At 42.9% G+C, this 18,987-nt stretch overlaps 1 protein-coding gene across 4 annotated transcripts in view; it reads left to right on the top strand.

The window, feature by feature from the left end:
* LARGE1 (LARGE xylosyl- and glucuronyltransferase 1) overlaps nucleotides 1-18,599 on the top strand; it is a 272,337-nt gene extending 253,738 nt beyond the window's left edge. For all 4 annotated transcript variants that reach the window (XM_048300960.1, XM_048300959.1, XM_048300962.1 and 1 more), the window contains 3 exons: nucleotides 5,622-5,768; nucleotides 10,843-11,038; nucleotides 15,439-18,599. In XM_048300960.1, the coding sequence (XP_048156917.1) occupies nucleotides 5,622-5,768; nucleotides 10,843-11,038; nucleotides 15,439-15,636 (541 nt within the window). In that variant the 3' untranslated portion in view covers nucleotides 15,637-18,599. The remainder of the gene's footprint in view (nucleotides 1-5,621; nucleotides 5,769-10,842; nucleotides 11,039-15,438) is intronic.
* The last annotated feature ends 388 nt before the right edge of the window (nucleotides 18,600-18,987 follow it).

Genomic DNA, 18,987 nt, shown 5'->3' with positions numbered 1-18,987 from the left:
AACTAAAAGAGGGTAGATTTAGATGATGCACAAGGAGTAATTTTTTTGCCATGAGGGTGGCAAAGTACTGGTATAGGTTGCCCAGACAGGTGGTGGGTACCCCATCCCTGCAAACATTCAAGGTCAGGCTGGATGAGGCTCTGAGCAACCTGATCTAGTTGAAGATGTCCCTGCTCACTGCAGGGAGGATGGACTAGGTGACCTTTTGAGGTGCCTTCCAACCCAAAGCATTCTATGGCTTTCAAGATGCTGAATTTCAAAGTTGTACCATTGAAGTATTAGCATGCTGTGTCAGCTTGTTTCCCTCTTACTTTGTTGAAGGCTTTTCAGCTTGTGCTATGAGCACTCCAGAATTATTCTGTCCATTGCACACGTTAGCTGTCTCTAGATACATGGAGGAAGAGTTGTTCTTCATTCCTCTCTTCTTCTGTGTCAGTGTTGCATACTGGTACATTTCTTCAGATCGGTGCTGGACACAGTAAGGATGGCAGCTGTTGATACAGGCATTTAGTGCTAAAAAAGGAACTTGTTCTTCCATGCTGCTTCACAGTGCACAGATGGGAGCCAGCAATGAAAGGGAGAGAAGACAGAATGAAGTACCACCATTTACTTGAGATACTACAACCACAGAAATAATTCTCATAGGGCGATATTGTATTACAGAACTAAATGCACCATGCTGCCACCATTGGTGATGCTTCAGGAGAAAAAAGAGATTCTCTCTGAGAGCTGTTGCATCTGAGACTTTGTGTCACTCTGCCAGCCTTCTTTAAGGCCCATACCACCTTAGCTCTGACTGTGAGTCTCTCTTGCCTGGGAATATTGAAGTTGCTAATCTGCTACTACCAGCTCTTTAAAAAATGATTGGATTTTTTTTTTTTTTTTGCATGTGGACTAGAGGCTTTTGTTGCTTTTTCAGTAATGATTTTTCTAAGCAAAGTAGCAGGGAGGTGAGATTATTTTAAATATGGATACCCTGTGTCTTTCTGCATTGACTGTTCCCACTGCCTCTGCAAACAGCTGATTAGTGCTATCTGTCTGAATGGCAGCAATTGTTTGTTAGAGAGACATAAAACATTTTCATCCTCATTTCCTCAGATAGAACAACCATAAACAAACAGAGATAGTGTGGTATTTCAGGCATCACTTTGTACAGGATAAGCCAGGCAAGTCCCTCTCAATGAAAGTTTGCTGATTTACATATACTACATATTGTGTCTCTGCAGATAATGTATTCTCAGAAAGAAAGGAATTTTGAAAAATATTTTCAACATATTTTGGAGGTGTCATACGTGGAAGGTTACAACAGTTTTGAAGGAGAAGCTGATGGATCTAGTGGTTACCTATCCCTTTATTTATCTGTTGCTTTGCACTTAGATTTGCATTAATTGAGCTTTTTCACAGCTGCTAAGTAAAACCATTTCAGGGTTTTTATCTGCATTAAACATCCTTTTAGTCCTGCCTTAGTCTTCTGTGAAGTACAAAAGGAAAGAAATGTATCATGCTAAGATTTCCTGTTTACTGTAGTTATTAAGGTTGTCTTGTCATTGCCCCAAAGGTAAAGGCTCCTTTTAGTTGCTGCAAGTAAGGTGTTTGGGTCATCCTACAATGACTTCTAACATAAAACAGCCAGACAGGCTGCTCATCTACAGGTGTCACAGCTAGCACTGAAGTTCTTTCCTGACACATTTGTGTGAAAAGTGCCCTTGGCTTCCAGTGACACATTGAGCATGAAGTGGGACCCGGCATCCAGTCTCCATCCACAGGTTTTATACCTGTCCCCTACAACATTGTGCAGTAGTTCTGCTTATTTTTCAGCATGTCAGCAAGGGAGATAGTTCAGATTATGCCTATTGGGGTTTTTTTGTTGGTTGCCTTTATAGTCTATGAATTCATTGCTTTTGCAGAGAAGAGCATTCTAATGAATTTGACAGTGGGCTGACAACTCTCCAGTTCTTACCACAAGCTCAGTGATTGCCATATTTGTTACCTCCAACCAACCACTTACCGAGTCCTGATGGTGGAGGCAAATTTGAGTTAATGGACTCTTCTTTTTTTTCTTTTACTTACTGAATGCAGTGCTTTAGGATTAGGTTGCTGACTTTTCTGTATCAGAGCTTCTCTATCCTCCAGAAGTGGGAATGATATTAGTATCTACTTCCATGAGGATGAGAATTCTGTGTTAATTTTTGAAAAGAACTATGCAGATGAGAAGATTGATATCAACATGCTGGAGTTCATTCAACCCGTGAGGAGACTCCTGTGATTTAAGATTCATTTCTTCACTGCTTTGTGAAAAATACGGTTGATTAGATTTAAAATTTAACCCAACCTTCAGTGTGTCAGAATGACACACATCGGATCTGAACACAAAGGTACCTGGGAAATGGTTTCCTGGACAACACTAGCACAAAGAGAGCTCTTCATAGTCATAAATCCTTGTTTTGGGGCTTGGGGGAAAAGGACAGAAAAAGAAGGTGGATACTGAATCCAGAAAACAGCCCTCATAAGGATAGTGCTACGTGGTTTACCCAGTGCTAGCTTGCAAAGTACAGAAACATATTCCCTACATTGTGTTCTGCATATCTGGCAACACCAACAGTGAAAATATTTCTATTCCTAAAGTGTAACAGAACCAGTCAACCAGCAAATAGCACTTCCACTCAAAACAGGAGAAAAAGTCACCCCATAGAAAATGAAAAGGTAGATTTGCTTCCTGTGGGAACAAGTTAGATTTTCAGCTGTTTGTCCAAGGAACAGACCACCAGCCAAGCTATCAGAAGAAAATGGAAGGCATTTTTTTCTCTACCAAGTCCTCCCTGCCATTATCACAGTTTAAATGGCCTCTCTTGTCCTTTGTCACTCAGGTTCAACATCTAGATGTCAGCACTGATTCCTTCTTCCCTTTGCATCAGTCGTGTATGTCACCAAGTCCACATCAAGGGCAGGTGATTCTACTCAGAGATCAGTGCTGCTGGGCTTCTTGTCTGAGCGTGTCTCAACTCCCAGCTCTGCTTTGGAGAGCCCCTCCGCTTTGACCTTACCACCTGTGCTGGTTGGGGCTGAGCAGGAGTTCCTTTCCCCACAGCATCCCCCACAGTGCTGTGCTTTGCATTGGTAGCTGGAAAGGTGTTGGTAACACCCCCGTGTTCTGGCTGCTGCTGAGCAGTGCTGGCACAGCATCAGCGCTGTCTCTCCATCAGTGTGCCCCCCATGTGGGAGTGGGCAAGATCTTGGGAGGGGGCACAACTAATACAGCTGAGCCAAACTGAGTAGAGGGAAAATCCATGCCATATGATGTCAGCTCAGATATAACAGCTAAAAAAAGGAGGAGGAAGGCAGGGCACTGGTTATTTAGAATGTTTGCCTTCTGGAGCAGCCACTACATGTGCTGAAGCCCAACTTTCCTGGAAGTGGCCAGACATCACTTGATGGGAAGGAGAAAATAAAATCTTTTATTCTTCTCTTTGTTGGTGCACACTCAACCTTTGAGTTTTGCTTTAGTAAACTGCCCTATTGCAACATATGAGTTGTTTCCCATCTTATTTTCTCCCCCCTATCCAGCAGAGAAGGAGTGCTGAGAGTGGCTTGGTGGGCATTTGGTGTCCAGCCAAGGTCAACCCACCACACTAACATGCACCTCAGATGCTCACATGTCTCTTGAAAATATTTCTGCAGAGAATATCCTGCTACTTTATTTCACTTTGGAAGTATCCCCACCAGTACTTTGTGTTTGACTGTATGCACTTCAAGCATGTGATTTCCAGGTCTCTGTTTCTCTTCATTTACCTCACTTTTCATTTTGACCTTTGACAGTGCAAGTGATTTCAAGCTCTTCTATCGGTTTGTTCCCTCTGCCTTTTGATTTCTTCATGAAGGTACTATCATTTATTCCTTCCAATAGTTGCCAGGCATTGACAACTGTACGAAATTTGCAGGTGACGAGAACAGCAAGGGAGTGTGCAGAAAGGATTGCTCGTATCAACAGCATTTTCATGATTATATCCCATATCTTAGAGAAGTCACGTTCAACACTAGTTTCAACACAGGTTGCTCTGTCTGACAGTTTCTGCTGCTACTTGTGCTTGATAGCTGTGCCTGCTTCAGCTTTGGTCAGCTTCAGACTGTAAACTTTGGTGGGCAGGATTGTTTCCTACTCTTGGACAGTGCCAAGCACAGAAAGGCCCTGAATTTTGCCTGGGCCTTTTGAGCTCTCCATAAAACAAAGTTATAGTAACAGCCATAAATGGAAGCTGCTGTTTCCTTGCAGAGCCCAAAGGATGAGCATCACTACAAATGTTACCTGCTTCTTCCTAGAACTGAATCCCCAAAGCTGTACTGCTCAAGGCTGATAGATTGCACAGAGACCAGAAAGCCTTCGATTTTGGAAAAGAAACTATATTAGTATCCCCTGCTCTCAGAGAAGTGTGAAAGGGAAGGAACATTTAAAAGCATCATAGAGACTGGCACTGCTGGCACTGCTGAACAGCTCTGGAAGGTCACAAATGCTGATTGTGAAGGAGTCATCTATTGACGTACAGGTATCTTGGCCTTTAGTGATGGTGAGGGAGAAGCTAGTGAAGAAAGTACAAAACCAATTATGATAAGATGCTGTTAGAATCCTTCAGTTGTGAAAAGTTAACTGGAATGTGTCAGGGGCTCTTCAAAACAATGCAAACTTTGCAGTAAGGAGCTGAGAACAGATTGCTTTTTATAGAACAGGCCTATAGGGTGGTATGAATTCCCTAAAATTCAGATTTCGTTAAGTAGTCATGCTCGTGTTCTTTTTCTCTGACAGCAGTATAAATGAATTCTAGGTATTCTGGGCCTAGAAAAATGGTTTGTTTGGTCCTTCTGTTATTAGGACAGTGATCCCAATTCCTTCAACTTAAAAGGCTGTAGAGAGTTTGCTGCTTGTCAACATTGTCCTTGATTGCTTGTTGCAGTAACATAAAAGTCAGGACAGTGAATCCTGTTAAGGGGAACTGACTTTGACAGGGAGAGAGAGACATATTTCTGGTATGAAATATGGAGATAATGAAAGGAAAATTGAGACAGAGTTATTTCTAATGACAGGCATAGTAAGATTCAGTTGGGGGATGGAAAAGTAACTTCTTTTTCTTTGAGTTTTAGTTTGTTAGGAAATAATAGGCTGAACACCTCTGGCAGGCAGGATGAGAGGTTGCTGAGCTGCTCCTCTGCTGCAACAGTTGTCCCAAGGCCCCTTCCTGGAAAAGAGCCCTGCTGTGTGAAATGCGTTTGTGCACACACACGCACGCACCGAAACAGTCTCTGCACTGGACAACTTGCAGCGCAAGGAAGGAAAAAGAGAGGTGTCCCAGTCCATCCAGTGTACAGCTCTTCTCTGCTGCCAACACTCTCTGTCAGGGCAGCATTGATCAGTCAGACACACAAGCCCATTAGGAATTCTGTTCCTCTCCCTGCTCTTAGAGCAGCGGACCAAAAAGAGAAGAAAATTTGAAGCACCTGTAGGAAAAGATATGGGCCATAGTTATAGTTGCAGTATCTAACTGCCCATTTTCTGCACTTTATTTTGAAAAGCCCGGTGATTTGTTCAGTTGAAAATTTTCCTGCTTTTGTTTGTTGTTTCTCTTTGCCAGGAAGTCTGTCATCCAGCTAGACCTAGCTAACACCAAGAAAGCTCTGATTGTGCCTGCCTTTGAGACTCTACGCTACCGCCTCTCCTTCCCCAAGTCAAAAGCAGAGCTGTTATCTATGTTGGACATGGGAACCCTCTTTACATTCAGGTAATGGAAAGTACTCTTGAACCTGTGGTCATTATCTCTGTTATGTTCTTCTCTCTCACTGTCAGCTGCATTAAGAAACTTATTGGAATTTTTTTCCCTTTTCATAGAGAGGCAGTGAACAGAATCACATGGATATATTCTGTCTGTAAGCTCAGCATTTTATCTCATATTACAGTCCTCTACTGAAGGACTTCACTTGTTAAATCAAATTTGTTTTATTTTCATCATTTTTTTATTGCGCTTCAAAATCAGCATGACCGTTACACTCAAGTGCGTGTAATTTACTTTTTGGCTGCCAAATACTGTCTGGGTAGCTGTGTCTTCTTATGTGACTAAAAGCAATGTATCTCTGCTCATTGGTTCTCTTCCTTACTGGAAAAACAAATGCAGGCTTGTCTTACGCTCTTTTAAAGTGTGAAACAGCTGCTTAAATACCTAGAGTTCCTCCATGCAGAGGTAAGAGAGTACTCTGACTAGAGGCTAAGAAGCAGAGAACACCTAAATTTGGAGCTCCTCTCTGAAGCAGACTCCTTTTGTGGCTGTGAACAAGTCACTTCTATTACCTGCCAGACTCTTCAGTTTTAAAATGCAGCTACCAGGGGTTAGCCATCTCTTGGGTATGTGTGGTAAGGTCTGATTAGCAGACATTTGTAAAGCATCTCAGTGATGGGAAGAGTACAATATGGCCTTATGATGTTGCACAGAGAGGGGGCTTAGGAGACCTGCGTTCTCTTCTCAGCTCCACTGCTGCCCTGCTGAGAGGTGCTACACGAATCACTTTGCTTTCTTACATCTCTGTTCTCCATCTCTGAAATACAGGTAACAATGTTCACCTCTCCTTTTTGTGGTATTTTGAGATCTAGAGATAAAAGCCATGAAAAAGCTAGGCATTATCCATGGCTGGAGGAGCTCAATATCATACCTCTCCCATCCTTCTCTTACTTTAGAGCTTTCCTCACACTTTTCCCATTCCCTATATTACACATCTCTCTTGTTGCAGCAGCCACCCTTCCCTCATATGGTTGCATGCACATGTCATAGCAGACATGACTGAGTCTGGAAAACATAATTCTGACCAGTGTCAGAATTCTGCCAGTGACTGCCTTAAATAGAAACTTGAGGCGACGGAGAGAGGCATGCCTCTGGAAAATTACTTGAGGATACTGATAGAGCAAGCACCTTTCCCTCTGCCATCATTCTTTAACAGTCAAAAGACATAAAAATTAACAAGACATCTGTTGGTAGAAAATAGTTGTCTCTCCCATAGTTTAGAGAACAAGTCCTTCTGGTGGAAAATGACACCCTCAGGATTTTCAGATGTTGCATTCCACCAGTATTCAGCTGCACAGTGGTGGCCTTCCACTCCAGATTTCATCTTCAAGCTATACAGCATGTTGGTGTGTTATGTACACAGCTGGATTTGCAAATCCTTTCTCAAGTCTCACTCAGGCAAAAATGTCTTCAACATCAGTGGGAGTTTTTCCAAAGCAAGGTTAAATAAGAATTGAAGGACATGCAGTCTGTAAGTGGTGTACGTATTAATGTAGGATACATTTTACAATTTGTTTGTTTTGGCTCATTTCGTTGCTCAAATCTATCAACAGCCACAAAGCAGCTGCGATCTGGGCTGAGAATTTCCACTTGCACCTTCAAGGTGCTTTAATAACGCTGCAATTTGACGCTGAGCAGGTGGGAGTGAGCTGGGGAGGACTGCTGTGACAGTGATTGCTGAGAGTGCCTGCAGCATCCCACTCCCTCACACCACACCATAGATTCCAATCTTTCCCTCACTGAAATTGCTTTTGTCACCTCTTTTCGAAATGGTGACCTTTTCTACCTCTGGGCAGCTAAGAAGTACACAACGGCTCTCAATTACATCCCTCAGTCACCAGCAGAAGAAAAGAGAAGACAAGTGAGCATCTGTGGCTGGCAAGGTGTGCTGTGTGAAACCCTCCGCCACAGCGGGGGCTCTGTGCCGGCTCGCTGGCTCCCTTGGCAGCTGGTGGCTGGGTGTGTGCTGCTGAGGATGTGCCTGCTCAGGGCCTGGGTAAGAGCTGATGAGCCACAAATGTATTGCCCACACACATCCAGGCACAGGAGAAACCGCATCATCATATTGAGAAAACATAAAAAGCAACAACTGATTAAGTAATTAACTGATTGCATCCACAATCCAGCAAAATGTTTAAGCATCTGAGAACAGAACTGGGAAAGTTCTTCCTTCACCAAATCGTCTTTCTCACTGAAGCAGGAAGCTTAGGGGGACAAGGCCAGGAGGAAGAACACTCTGAGAAGAATAACTACTTCATTTTGCTAGCTTTAGCAAAGTTTGCTATAGTTTTGACATTTTATTTAAAATAAAAGCGATCAGTAACACAAGTAAAATGAAACATTGGATCCAAAGTGGAGGAGGAAGGCATGTGGTGTGTTCCAGTTGTTTTCCATGAACCGTGGGAAAGAAACTCGTTGTGATTTTAGGGAGATTGAATTACTTGGTTTGGATTTGTCAAAATAGCCAGTGTAGTGAAAAACATGTTGTTCACAATTTTCGCAAAGTTCTCCAGGGACTCAGTCAGATTGAGTGTGGCCTTAAAATTCAGTGTGTATTTATGTCTTGAGTGAAAAGGGCCTGAGCAGAAAATTACATTTATTCATTTGTCCTGTGAGATGGAAGACCAGTATACACAGTGAGCCTCTTCTCACAACTGCATCACCGATAGTAAAGTCTGTTGGAAACGACTCATCCTTTAATGGGAGCTTCCTCTCTATGGACCTCCATGTCCATAGTGGAGGCACCGTAGTGGTGCCTGCTTATCTTTCTTTGCAGTACAGTTTGTGTAATTAGCCATTGACCAAGACCTAGTTCCAGCAGATAATCTGTGTATGAACCCATATATACTGTATGTACAGATATGTATGTAATCCGATAATCCTCGCACAAGTCTTGTTTTCAGTCTAATTACTCTTCTGTCACTACTGTGTGCACACCTCATTTGAGCATCCTGTACTCATTTACCTCTTTGTCCAGACCGTAGCCGTCCTTTTGCCTTTCTCTTTCCTTCCACTCACATCAATCACTCTGAAGAGGCAAGTAAATAATCTCTTGTTACTCAGTTTTGTACAATCAAGTCTACTCCTTCCTTTCCGCTTTGTTTTGTCCCTGCAATCCCAGTTCCATATTTTCCCTTAATTGTCTCTTCCCAATTACTTATTTTTCCTTGCTAGTTTGCTCTCTTGACTCACAGAGGTTATACTTGAGCTGCTATAGGTGCTTACACTGCTATCTCCAAAAAGGGTGGAAAGAAATTGAATTCTTTTTATGGTTAGTATCCTGTTACCCCTGTTTAAATCAGTGGGAGAGTGTTACTAAAATAACAGCAGCATTTGGCTGTTTCTCTGCAGGAATCTCTCAATTTACCAAAGTTTGTATGGGGCTTTGAAGATACAAATCACTTCATAAGTGTTTAGCAGTCATTATTATTATTAGCATAATTAATTTCAAAATGCCGGAGGTAGGATTTTAGAAGATACAGCACCCTCCACAATCCTATATAATTTTAAACCCCGTATTGTGACTGCTGGAGTTTTTTTTTCCAGCATAGATAGCTGCACACTAGTGACTGGGTAGGTTAGCCACTCATCTCCAAAAGAGGCCAAGAATAGGGATAGATTTTTTGGTGATGATTCCAAAGGGCATTAAGGATTATAAGCATCTTTGTGAATCTGGCACTGCTTTCTAATAATCTCTGGAGAATTATTTCACTGCCAGTTTTTTTAATACAGAAGGGTTTTGTTTTTCCTGGTCCCCAGGCGAGATACCTGAAAGTGATGCAACCTGTTTACAGTTTTGAAGTGCAGCATACAAAGGACCGTACGTTACTTGTGACCCTAGTGCCATCCTAATAATTCAGTCTTCCTGCACTGCCCTGAACAGGGAGTCAGGAAAGCTGAACACCTCTGATTCTCCTGTTACAAGCCATACAAATACGTCCAAATGAAAACTCCTAGGCTATGATTTTATATTCCTGTTTTTAGCGGTGGCTTAGAATGTTATGAGAATTTCTGGGATGGAAACATTACGTCATGTTGTAATTTTGCAATATTTGATGCTCAAATCCCTTCACTTTCAGCATGTGAGTCATCCCTCTGAATTCAATGTACCTTACTTTACAAATTGGCAGGACATTGGTTTTGTCCCTTCTGCTGCATATCTATCTCAGCGTTGTAATACAGATACCTGCTATGCCTTTGGTTCGTTAATTAATCTGTGAATCTGCAGAAAGAGCTTGTCTCATTGATTTTTGGAGAAGTGGTAAAATAAGTGGGCAAGAGAGTCATTGACCCTGGCACTAATGGGGTGCATTCAAGCTGTGCTAGGAAGAGACCTGCTGTGACCTAAACAAGATTAACAAAATATAAAAGGATCTTTTTCTGTAAATCAAATTGATTATGTTTCTGAGGATCACAGGAGTACTTCCCACAATGTAGAACTTATAGCAGAAAGCCTTTATGTAATATTGTACTTATTAAGGTAATTATGCATCTTGGTTCCTGCCATAGTAATAACTGTAATTAATAAAATGGAACATCTATCCAGAGCTGCAGGTGTCTCTCATGCAAATTATAAAATTGCCTATAAAACAGATCGTGAATATCACCATGGTGGGGAAATAGCTAATTTTAAGGACCTTGTCTGAGCTGCAGATTTCCACACCAATTTTAGAGCACCAACCGATGCAGCTGCTTGGTTGCTAGGAATAAGACACAGCACTTGCAGTGCAAGATGAACTGACAGGGTACTGTGTAATTGTTTCTCACATTAGCATGAGGTACTGTCTTCACACTATCCTTCACCAACTAGATGTGTTTAAGCATTGAGCTCTGGGAGGCGTGCTGGAAATAGTTCTAGAAATTGCCTCCAACGGCAGGCATCATCCTGAAAATGATGATGTGAGCTGTAACCTCATGTCCTTATTTTTGAGCATTTCATCTAGCAGGTAATATTTTGTTGCCTCACCAGGATGTTTTCTATCTAATTGCCTCCCCACATCCCTGCCGTTTATATCTGTTTCAGGTACCACGTCTGGACGAAAGGGCACGCGCCAACAAATTTTGCCAAGTGGCGAACAGCCACCACCCCCTACCGCGTGGAGTGGGAAGCAGACTTTGAGCCATACGTCGTCGTGAGGAAGGACTGCCCGGAGTATGACAGGCGCTTTGTTGGATTTGGCTGGAACAAAGTAGCTCACATCATGGAACTGGATGCACAGGTGAGGAGATGACACGCGAGTATTTCACCCAGGGCTCTGCAGCAGGGTTGTTACGAGATCTGTGTCCTGTAGGAAGGTGTCGTGCTTTGTATCACCAGAGTGTTCATCTGGCCTTGCTGAGCTCCTTAATGAGTGCTTCTTCAGTTGGGAACACTCAGTTGAATGCTTGTCAAGTATTAAATGAAGAACCCAAGTCTGAGTTAATTTATTTGTCAGTTCTAAGAAATTCATTGTTTCGCAGAGGCACAACCCTGTACTGCTCACCTCCTGACCAGAGCACTGCAGCAGTTGTTGCCAATCCCATCACTTATTAGGGAACATGTAGACCTTGCTGGATTTTTTTCAGTTAAATAGAGGTTTATGAGTCCCGAATGCTAATTTAGAATTTGAAAACCAATCTTGAGTTGAATTCAAGGCAAGCATCTTTAATTTCTGGCTGGGATTTACAGCACATTTCTACAAAGCCAAAGTCTTTACATTTCCAAAGTCTGGGGCTGTGGAGCAGACCCTAAATGATCCAGGTACTTGAACCTTGGGCTACCTGCTTCTTGGATCTGTGACTTGGGATGAAGCTGCTGGGCAGAATTTATGAGAATAAGGATGCAGAGAAAGCTCAGGAGTCCCAGACTGGCACCAGAGCTCTCAGAGTTGCCAAGGTCCCTCCTGCCAAGCTAGATCTTTGAGGCTGGCAGTGACTATGGCTCCATGGGAGCCCAATGCTGCTGCTCACTGAAATGGCAGGATTTGCATCGCCCTGCTGTTCTTGGATGGGGAGCTACCCACTGTCCTAATCAGCAAGGTCTGGGTCATGGCATTTCTTTTTAGTTTGGGTTTGTTGTAGTTTTTTTCAGTTTGGTTTCAAACCCAGTGTTTGAACTAGTAGCATATCATGCTAACCAGAAAAATAGGTTTTGATGATCTGTATCCTCCTGTGATAGCTTCTGCTGTGAATCCAGAACACAGCGGATCCTTCTCTGCTCAAGTCTTACCAGCTTATGTGAAACACAGCAGCGCAAGGCTGGGAGCAAGTTAGTGGGAGATTGTGTCTCTGGGGTGTGGCCTACAGTGTATTTGTGTGCAGGCATTTATGGGAGGAATATTTTCTGACTCTGCTTACAAAACCACATGGTCACCTTGGGCTGGCAGCCACTGTTTGCCCTGTGTTTGCCAAGGGCATTCCCAACGAATTTGTACCTACTTGTGTTGAGAAAAAATTATTACAGACTAGAAAAAAATTATCCCTTATATTAATGTTAATAATCCGGTGCTCTGTTATAGCACTGTAATTTTCCAGTGCATTTTCCAAGCACTAATCAATTAACCATCAGTTGTGGAGAGTGCCAGGATAATGGTTTATTATTTGTTAATATGGGTAACAAGGCTTATGTTCCCAGTGGCAGCTCTTATGTAGCACTCAGGATTTAACTCTTCTGTTCAGAGGTATCTGCCCAGCACAGAGATTCACACATGGGAAATGGAAACATTTTTCAAAGTTGATCATAGCACAATTATTTTAAATGACCATTAGGTTGGAATTAACTCTAGAAAATTGTTTTTCTTGCTCTTCCAGCCTTGAATACATTATCACATTCAAAAGAAGTTTCATTTTCCTCTGTAGCAGCATGGATATTGGCAGGTTCTCCCACAAAATGAGCCTGGAGGAGACATGGGATGGCACAGCTACTTCCCCTGTGGCATTCCTGTGCTTTGGGGTGTGCACAGATCAGGTTGCTGCCAGCTGCTGGGCTGGCTTCATTACCAGCAGGCAGAGCAGCTTCTCAGTTATTTCACTGCTCCTCACAACTGCAGAGTCTGTCGAGAGGTCTGTTGCAGACCCCTTTCCAAGAGCTGTGCCACTACTGTCCCTCAGAGCAGGACATGGCATGGAGATAATCGTCACTGTGGTGCTGGGAGCATGCGGGCGTCCGCTGAGCTGGATGCTGTACAAATACACAGATAATGCCAGTCTCCATCTAAAGAATTGGTCATGCAGCAGATGGGAACAGAGGTGCATTGCCTTCTCAACAAAGGTTTCCATGTCATAGGGAGAGGTCATTAGGAAACCTTTCCCTACTTTTCCAGTGACTATGGAACTAGACCATGAGCATCCCATTTTCCAGGACCCTAGCCCAGTATATTTCAAAGGGGATTACTAGCGGCAGAATCACAATTTTTTTTAAGGCTTTTTGTGCCTGAAGGCCGTTCAGAGGGATGGGAATGCTGCTGTGCTCTACAGTTTGTGCTGCAGAGTGTAGGCATTCCCTGACCTGCAATATTACAGACTTGAGATGCAAACAGAGAACAAAGAAAAGATTGTATGAGGAGGATGCATCTTCCTCTGCAGCTCCAGCCCGTAGTTTTAAGGTCTCTTGGAGACATTTTCTGTAGTTTGTAGTTTATAGCTCTCCTCACTCCATGGTGCCAGCCTTTGTTTTTGCATTTGGTTCCCCATTAGTCCTAAGCATCTTCCAGCTAAACAAATTCTGCCTGTGAGCATCAGACCATTTTCCTCTTGCTGTACATTTTTCACTCCAGACAGAAGCTCAGAGGACCCCCTTCCCATGTATGACAACACTGTAAATTGGCACAAAGATTTACCACTTTAGCACTGTCAGGGAACAGGCACTCATAAGGAGGAAGGAGCTGCATCTGCACTCAGCTATCCAGCACATGCTGCTGCTTCATGGGTGTCTCTGGGAAGGCACTGCAGCCTGAACTATACTTTGGGCTCACCAGTACCGCTGCCTGAGTTGCAAAATGGATCCACATTGCCCCTGTTCATTTCTTGTCCATCCTAATTGGCTTCATTTTTGGCTCTATAGCTCAAATATTTGTTTTCTGGTAGCATTGTAACCCAGCAGCTTTCAGTCTCCTTTGGCTTCATCACAGGTGGTTAGGTAAAAAAAGACTTGCAGGTGAAACACTCAGGTTTACCAGCACAAACACAAGTGTGTTTTTTCCCATAAATCTCTTTCCCTACTGAAATATTTAGAAGTATTCTGCCTCTGCTGCAGATACTCTGTCTCTGCACAGACTCCTAAATCTACAAGTGACAGGACCTGGCAAACCAGGGGAAGTTAGGCACCTCTTCCTGTAACGCCAGCATGCTCTGTGGCTGTTCCTTCCCTGACCAGTGTCTTATGTAGAGAGGGTTAATGAGTCAATCCAGCAGCAGCTGTAGACAGAAACTGTGTGAGAAAATAGGAAATTTTCCTGTGGAGGCTTCAAAGTTTCTTTGTAATTTGCATCCAATACAACTCAGGTTTTTTGAAATTCCATATGAAAAAAGGAATGCTTGGCTACAGAATAATGAGGTTCACATTCCTTACCCAGTTCCTTGCAGAAGATACCTGCTTGTTGCATATCCTACACTAATGAACTTTCAGCTTGTAATAAGAATCAGGATTTTTCTGGCTTTGCTCTAATGATCATACACTTACCTATAAAAATTGAAAGAATCTAACAGGAATAATTGAGACTTCAAGTAACCATCATTTTTTTAACAAAAAAAATTGTCAAAGAACTTGGTCAGATACAAACAGAATTAGTGAAGTGGTTTTACAGGAGGAGGAGAGTTAGCACAGTATCTCAAACTTCGTGAAGGAGATCTTAATTTGCGTAAAACCATCTCAAAGCATATGGAATTAGCAGCTTCATTTTCACACATCGCCTATAAATGATATCATATTCTCCCCTTATTTCAGGTTTATAAATAGTTTTGGACAGTTTTCTCTCTGTAAGTATATTAGTCAATAGGTAAAGCAACATATGCCGTGCAGTTTTGCCTTTGTAAATGTGGCTTATTCCAGGATCCCAAGCAAGATAATTTGTAGGGGCAAAGCCGTGTTTTTGCATGGACACTTGAGACTTATGCTGTGTAGTCACAGCTGTGTTGTTGCAAGCACACTGCTGAAGAATCTGTGTGGCAGACATGGCTTCAGGCGTGCCTTTGGTACCATTTCCCCATTATTTGGCTTATGTGAAGTAAAATATTTTAAAACGGTTGGGTTTTTTTACCATGAGGATAGTAAAACACTGGGGGAGTTATCCAGAGGGGTGGTGGATGCCCCATCCCTGGAAACATGCAAGGTGAGGTTGGATAGGGATCTGACAACTTGATCTAGTTGAAGATGTCCCTGCTCGTTGCAGGGAGGTTGGTCTAGATTATCTTTAAAGGTGCCTTCCAACCCAAACAATTCTATGATTTTTCAAAAAGAGAAAGTAGATCTTTCACAAAACCAAGAAAAAGCTGCTTGAAAGAAAAAGGCAGCTTATTTGAGATCCCTGATGGGTTTGTTGTTCCTGAGACACAAACTGTGCTGTTACATGGTGGAGCACGTTTGACTGTGGAGGTGCAGGAGGGCTGGGATCCGCCTCACAGCCCTGTCTTTGTCCCGCAGGAGTACGAGTTCACGGTGCTGCCCAACGCCTACATGATCCACATGCCGCACGCGCCCAGCTTCGACATCACCAAGTTCCGCTCCAACAAGCAATACCGCATCTGTCTCAAGACGCTCAAGGAGGAGTTCCAGCAGGACATGTCGCGCCACTACGGCTTCGCAGCCCTCAAATATCTCACGGCCGAGAACAACAGTTAGCACCATGGAGCCCGTGTGTGGCCAACAGGGACACCGAGGCAAGAGCCGCTCAGCGTCTGGGGCCCGGTCTTCAAACTCCAAACTGAGAAATACTTTCTGGTTTTATATCATACTTGGCAGTTCTAACAGTAGAAATTTGAAGTGACATGTCTTCGGACTATGCTCATTCATCCCTTCCCTGACTACCCCAGGGCTGTCAGCTTTAGCATTCGTGAGGTGTTTGCGAGTGGGGCCGGCCGGGCGCCCTCCAAGCCACCAAAGGTGGGGACTGGGCAGGGGCTGGGATTGCACTCCGCTCTCTTGACTGCAGAGCACAGACAGACCTTCAGAATATAGGATTTCATGTTGCTATTTAATAATTTGACATGCTTTTTATCTGTAAAGGAAGATCTTCGGGTCGCTGTCCTGTGAATTTCAAATCTGCACTACTCTAAAAGGGAACTTTCACCTGTGAACTTTCACAGGGGCCCTGTTAACATGGATGACCTTGTTAATGCAGGATGAGCCAAAGGTCTGAATTAGCCTTGAAAACACAGGGGACGCTTATACAATACTGCACTCCTGAGAAGGTGTGTTACTGATTCAGTTGTATACATGATATCGGTTGGTCTTTTATTCTCAAATTAATTGTTTTATCAGGAAAATCCCCTATATCCCATCCTGCCTTTGCCCCACTCCTAAATGCTGCTCCTTTCCTTGCCAAGGAAATATCTCCCTTGTGTTTCTTTGCCATCTTCAGTTTGGTGGTCCAGTGAAGAAGATCAGTAGCTCTGCCAGAAAGTGAACAAAACTTGTCGGTTTAAGGTCTGTTTTCATCAGAGCAACTTGTTCACATGTGTCTCATAAGATAAAGGGCCCAGCTCTAACTCTTTATCTTTTTTAGGCAAGAATTGGATTTTACCTATAAGGCACATTGTACCAGGGGAATACTGATTTGTAGGCTCATTTCAGTGCTGCCCATCCGTGAAGGCACTGGGCCTTAGGCTTTAAGTGGACTTCTTTGCTGAACAGGGAATATAAACTAGTAAAAAGGCAACTAGCGTCCTTGGTGCTCTCCTGCTGCCTGCTGCAAGGTCTCAGAACTACTTCGTTAAAGGAGTTTATAATTAAAAGGAGCAGAACTGTTAGGAATAAACTCCCCATTGGACGGGGAGAAAAGAATATGTTGGGAATCTGAGTGAGTGTTTGCTTGAACGTGGACTGGTCAAGTTCACAGCATCGGTACACACAGGAGTTCGCTGGAGGGTGAACAGGAACCTAACAAGCAAAATGCAGAAAACAAGACACTGGACTTTTTGCCATTTTCTTTATCTTCAATATTAATGTTGTGTTTACATGGGAGGAAGAGATGAGGTGCACTACCCCTTGCAGGGCTATTTGTAATTTCTGTTGCAATGTTAATAGAGAAAGCAGAAACAACTCAGTGAGAAATGTGTCTGTCTCCCTACCCCAAACCCCAAGCAACCCCATGTACCAATACCACTGCCTGAGCTGGGAAATGGATCTACATTGTGTTCTGCTCACGTTTTTCCATTTTGTTTTTCAGCCACTGGACCTTCTACTTTCCTCCCCACCTCATCCCTCTAGAGCTTGGTTTTATTTCTAACCTGACATTTTGTGAGAGCTTTCTGTTACGGTAGAAACCACGCAGTTAAACCAGACATTTAAACTACAAATATCAGTTCATCATTCTGTGTATATATAAGAAAAGCCAAAAAAGGCAATATCTTTGACAAGAAATAAAAAGGGGCGGGAGGCTGTGTGTAGTTTTCACTTTTTCCCCTGGGAGTGTTGGCTGCATAAGAATATATCACTGCATAATTTTCCAAAGAGCTTTTTTTTTTCTTCTTAATGGCTTTATGTAAAGATTTACATAAAAAGCTGGAGAGAGCTGGGAAGAAGTGAAATTAGTGCTCAGTTCTGGCTAAGATACATTCTTTTAAAAACATCAAAGTCTTAACTCCCCAGGTCCTGTATTACCATTAAAGGCACAGGTCACTGTGCTGATTGAGAATGAGAAGAACCCTGCAGCACAGAGACTGTTGATTAATTAGTGTGCAGAAAGATCCCAAAAGCTGACCTAAGAGAGGCTGACACTCATCGTACCTACATAAAATCTCCAGTCAGAACTTCAGTGTGGCCACCATTATGCTCCATATGTATTAAAGATTTTCATTTCCAGATGTACATTTCCCCTTGGCTTAACAGCGTTGCCCAAGGATGGGCTGGATTGCCCTACAGCAGCATAACCCGTACATTATTTGGCTGTACCATTATCAGCATTCTCCTCATGATTCTCTTCTCAGTGGTCACGTGATGAGGATGGGGAAGCAGGGAGGTAATAATTTGCTACTTGCCTGACTGTACAGTGAGTCTTGGGACCTCCTGGGTAGGCTTAGGTGTGCTGGCTGGTGTAACCAGCTCAGAGATTGGTAGTAGGTACACAGAGTCCCTTTTTTGGTCCTTATAGACACTGTACTGACTTGTATCTGTCATGTCGTGTTTGTCTCTGTGCTTCATAATTCGAGAGGTGTGGGGCTTGGGGGTTTTTAGCACATTTCAAACAATTTACCTGATAGCAAGTTAGGATTACATATCTGTCTGTAACTGCCAGGGCTCCTCCAACACCGTGAAAAAATCCACCACCGACAACAAAAAAAATCCCTGACTCAGTTATAACACTGACTGTCTTCCAGTCCTCTGCTGTAGTAAGTATTTGCTAGGAACTTTGTTACTTAATTCTCAATTTCCTCCTGAAATCTTCCAGAAATAGCAGATAAACTTGGTGACTTATTGCCTTTGATTTATTGATTTGTTCCACCAACTTCTCTCTTGAGTCTTCAATCTATGACCTCTCCTTATCTTTGATATTTGGAAAGTGTGAGTCTCTCATTTAGATACCACTCCAGCACCCTCTCGGTGAAGACTGATGCAAATAAATCATTTAGATTCTTGGCAATGTCCTTACTGTCTTTAATTGTTTCTTCTACTTGTTTGGGGTGGCCTGCCGGTTATCTCCACTTTCTGCTTTTGGTGTACTGAGCAAATGTTCATTTTCACTTTTAACTTCCTACTGTTTACTCTTCAGATTCCCTCTTAGCGTCCTCAAACTCCATCTTAACTATTACATACTTTCCTTCCAGCTTTACACAGTTTTATTTCCATTCTCTGAAGGTTTCCTATTTGGCCTGAATAACTTACAAAATTTCCCATTTAGTCATAGCAACATTTCCTTGTCTTTGTCTTCCATTCATCCAAGGGGTACCATACTCCACGGCTATGAATCAGCCCATTCTGTTTTAACCTGAGGATCTCAGTTTTTCTATTCCTTTTATTTAGAACCACTGATTC

This window comes from Corvus hawaiiensis, chromosome 4, assembly GCF_020740725.1.
Source record: "Corvus hawaiiensis isolate bCorHaw1 chromosome 4, bCorHaw1.pri.cur, whole genome shotgun sequence".
Classification (NCBI taxonomy): Eukaryota; Metazoa; Chordata; class Aves; order Passeriformes; family Corvidae; genus Corvus; species Corvus hawaiiensis.
This window is presented reverse-complemented; position numbering and strand designations above follow the sequence as displayed.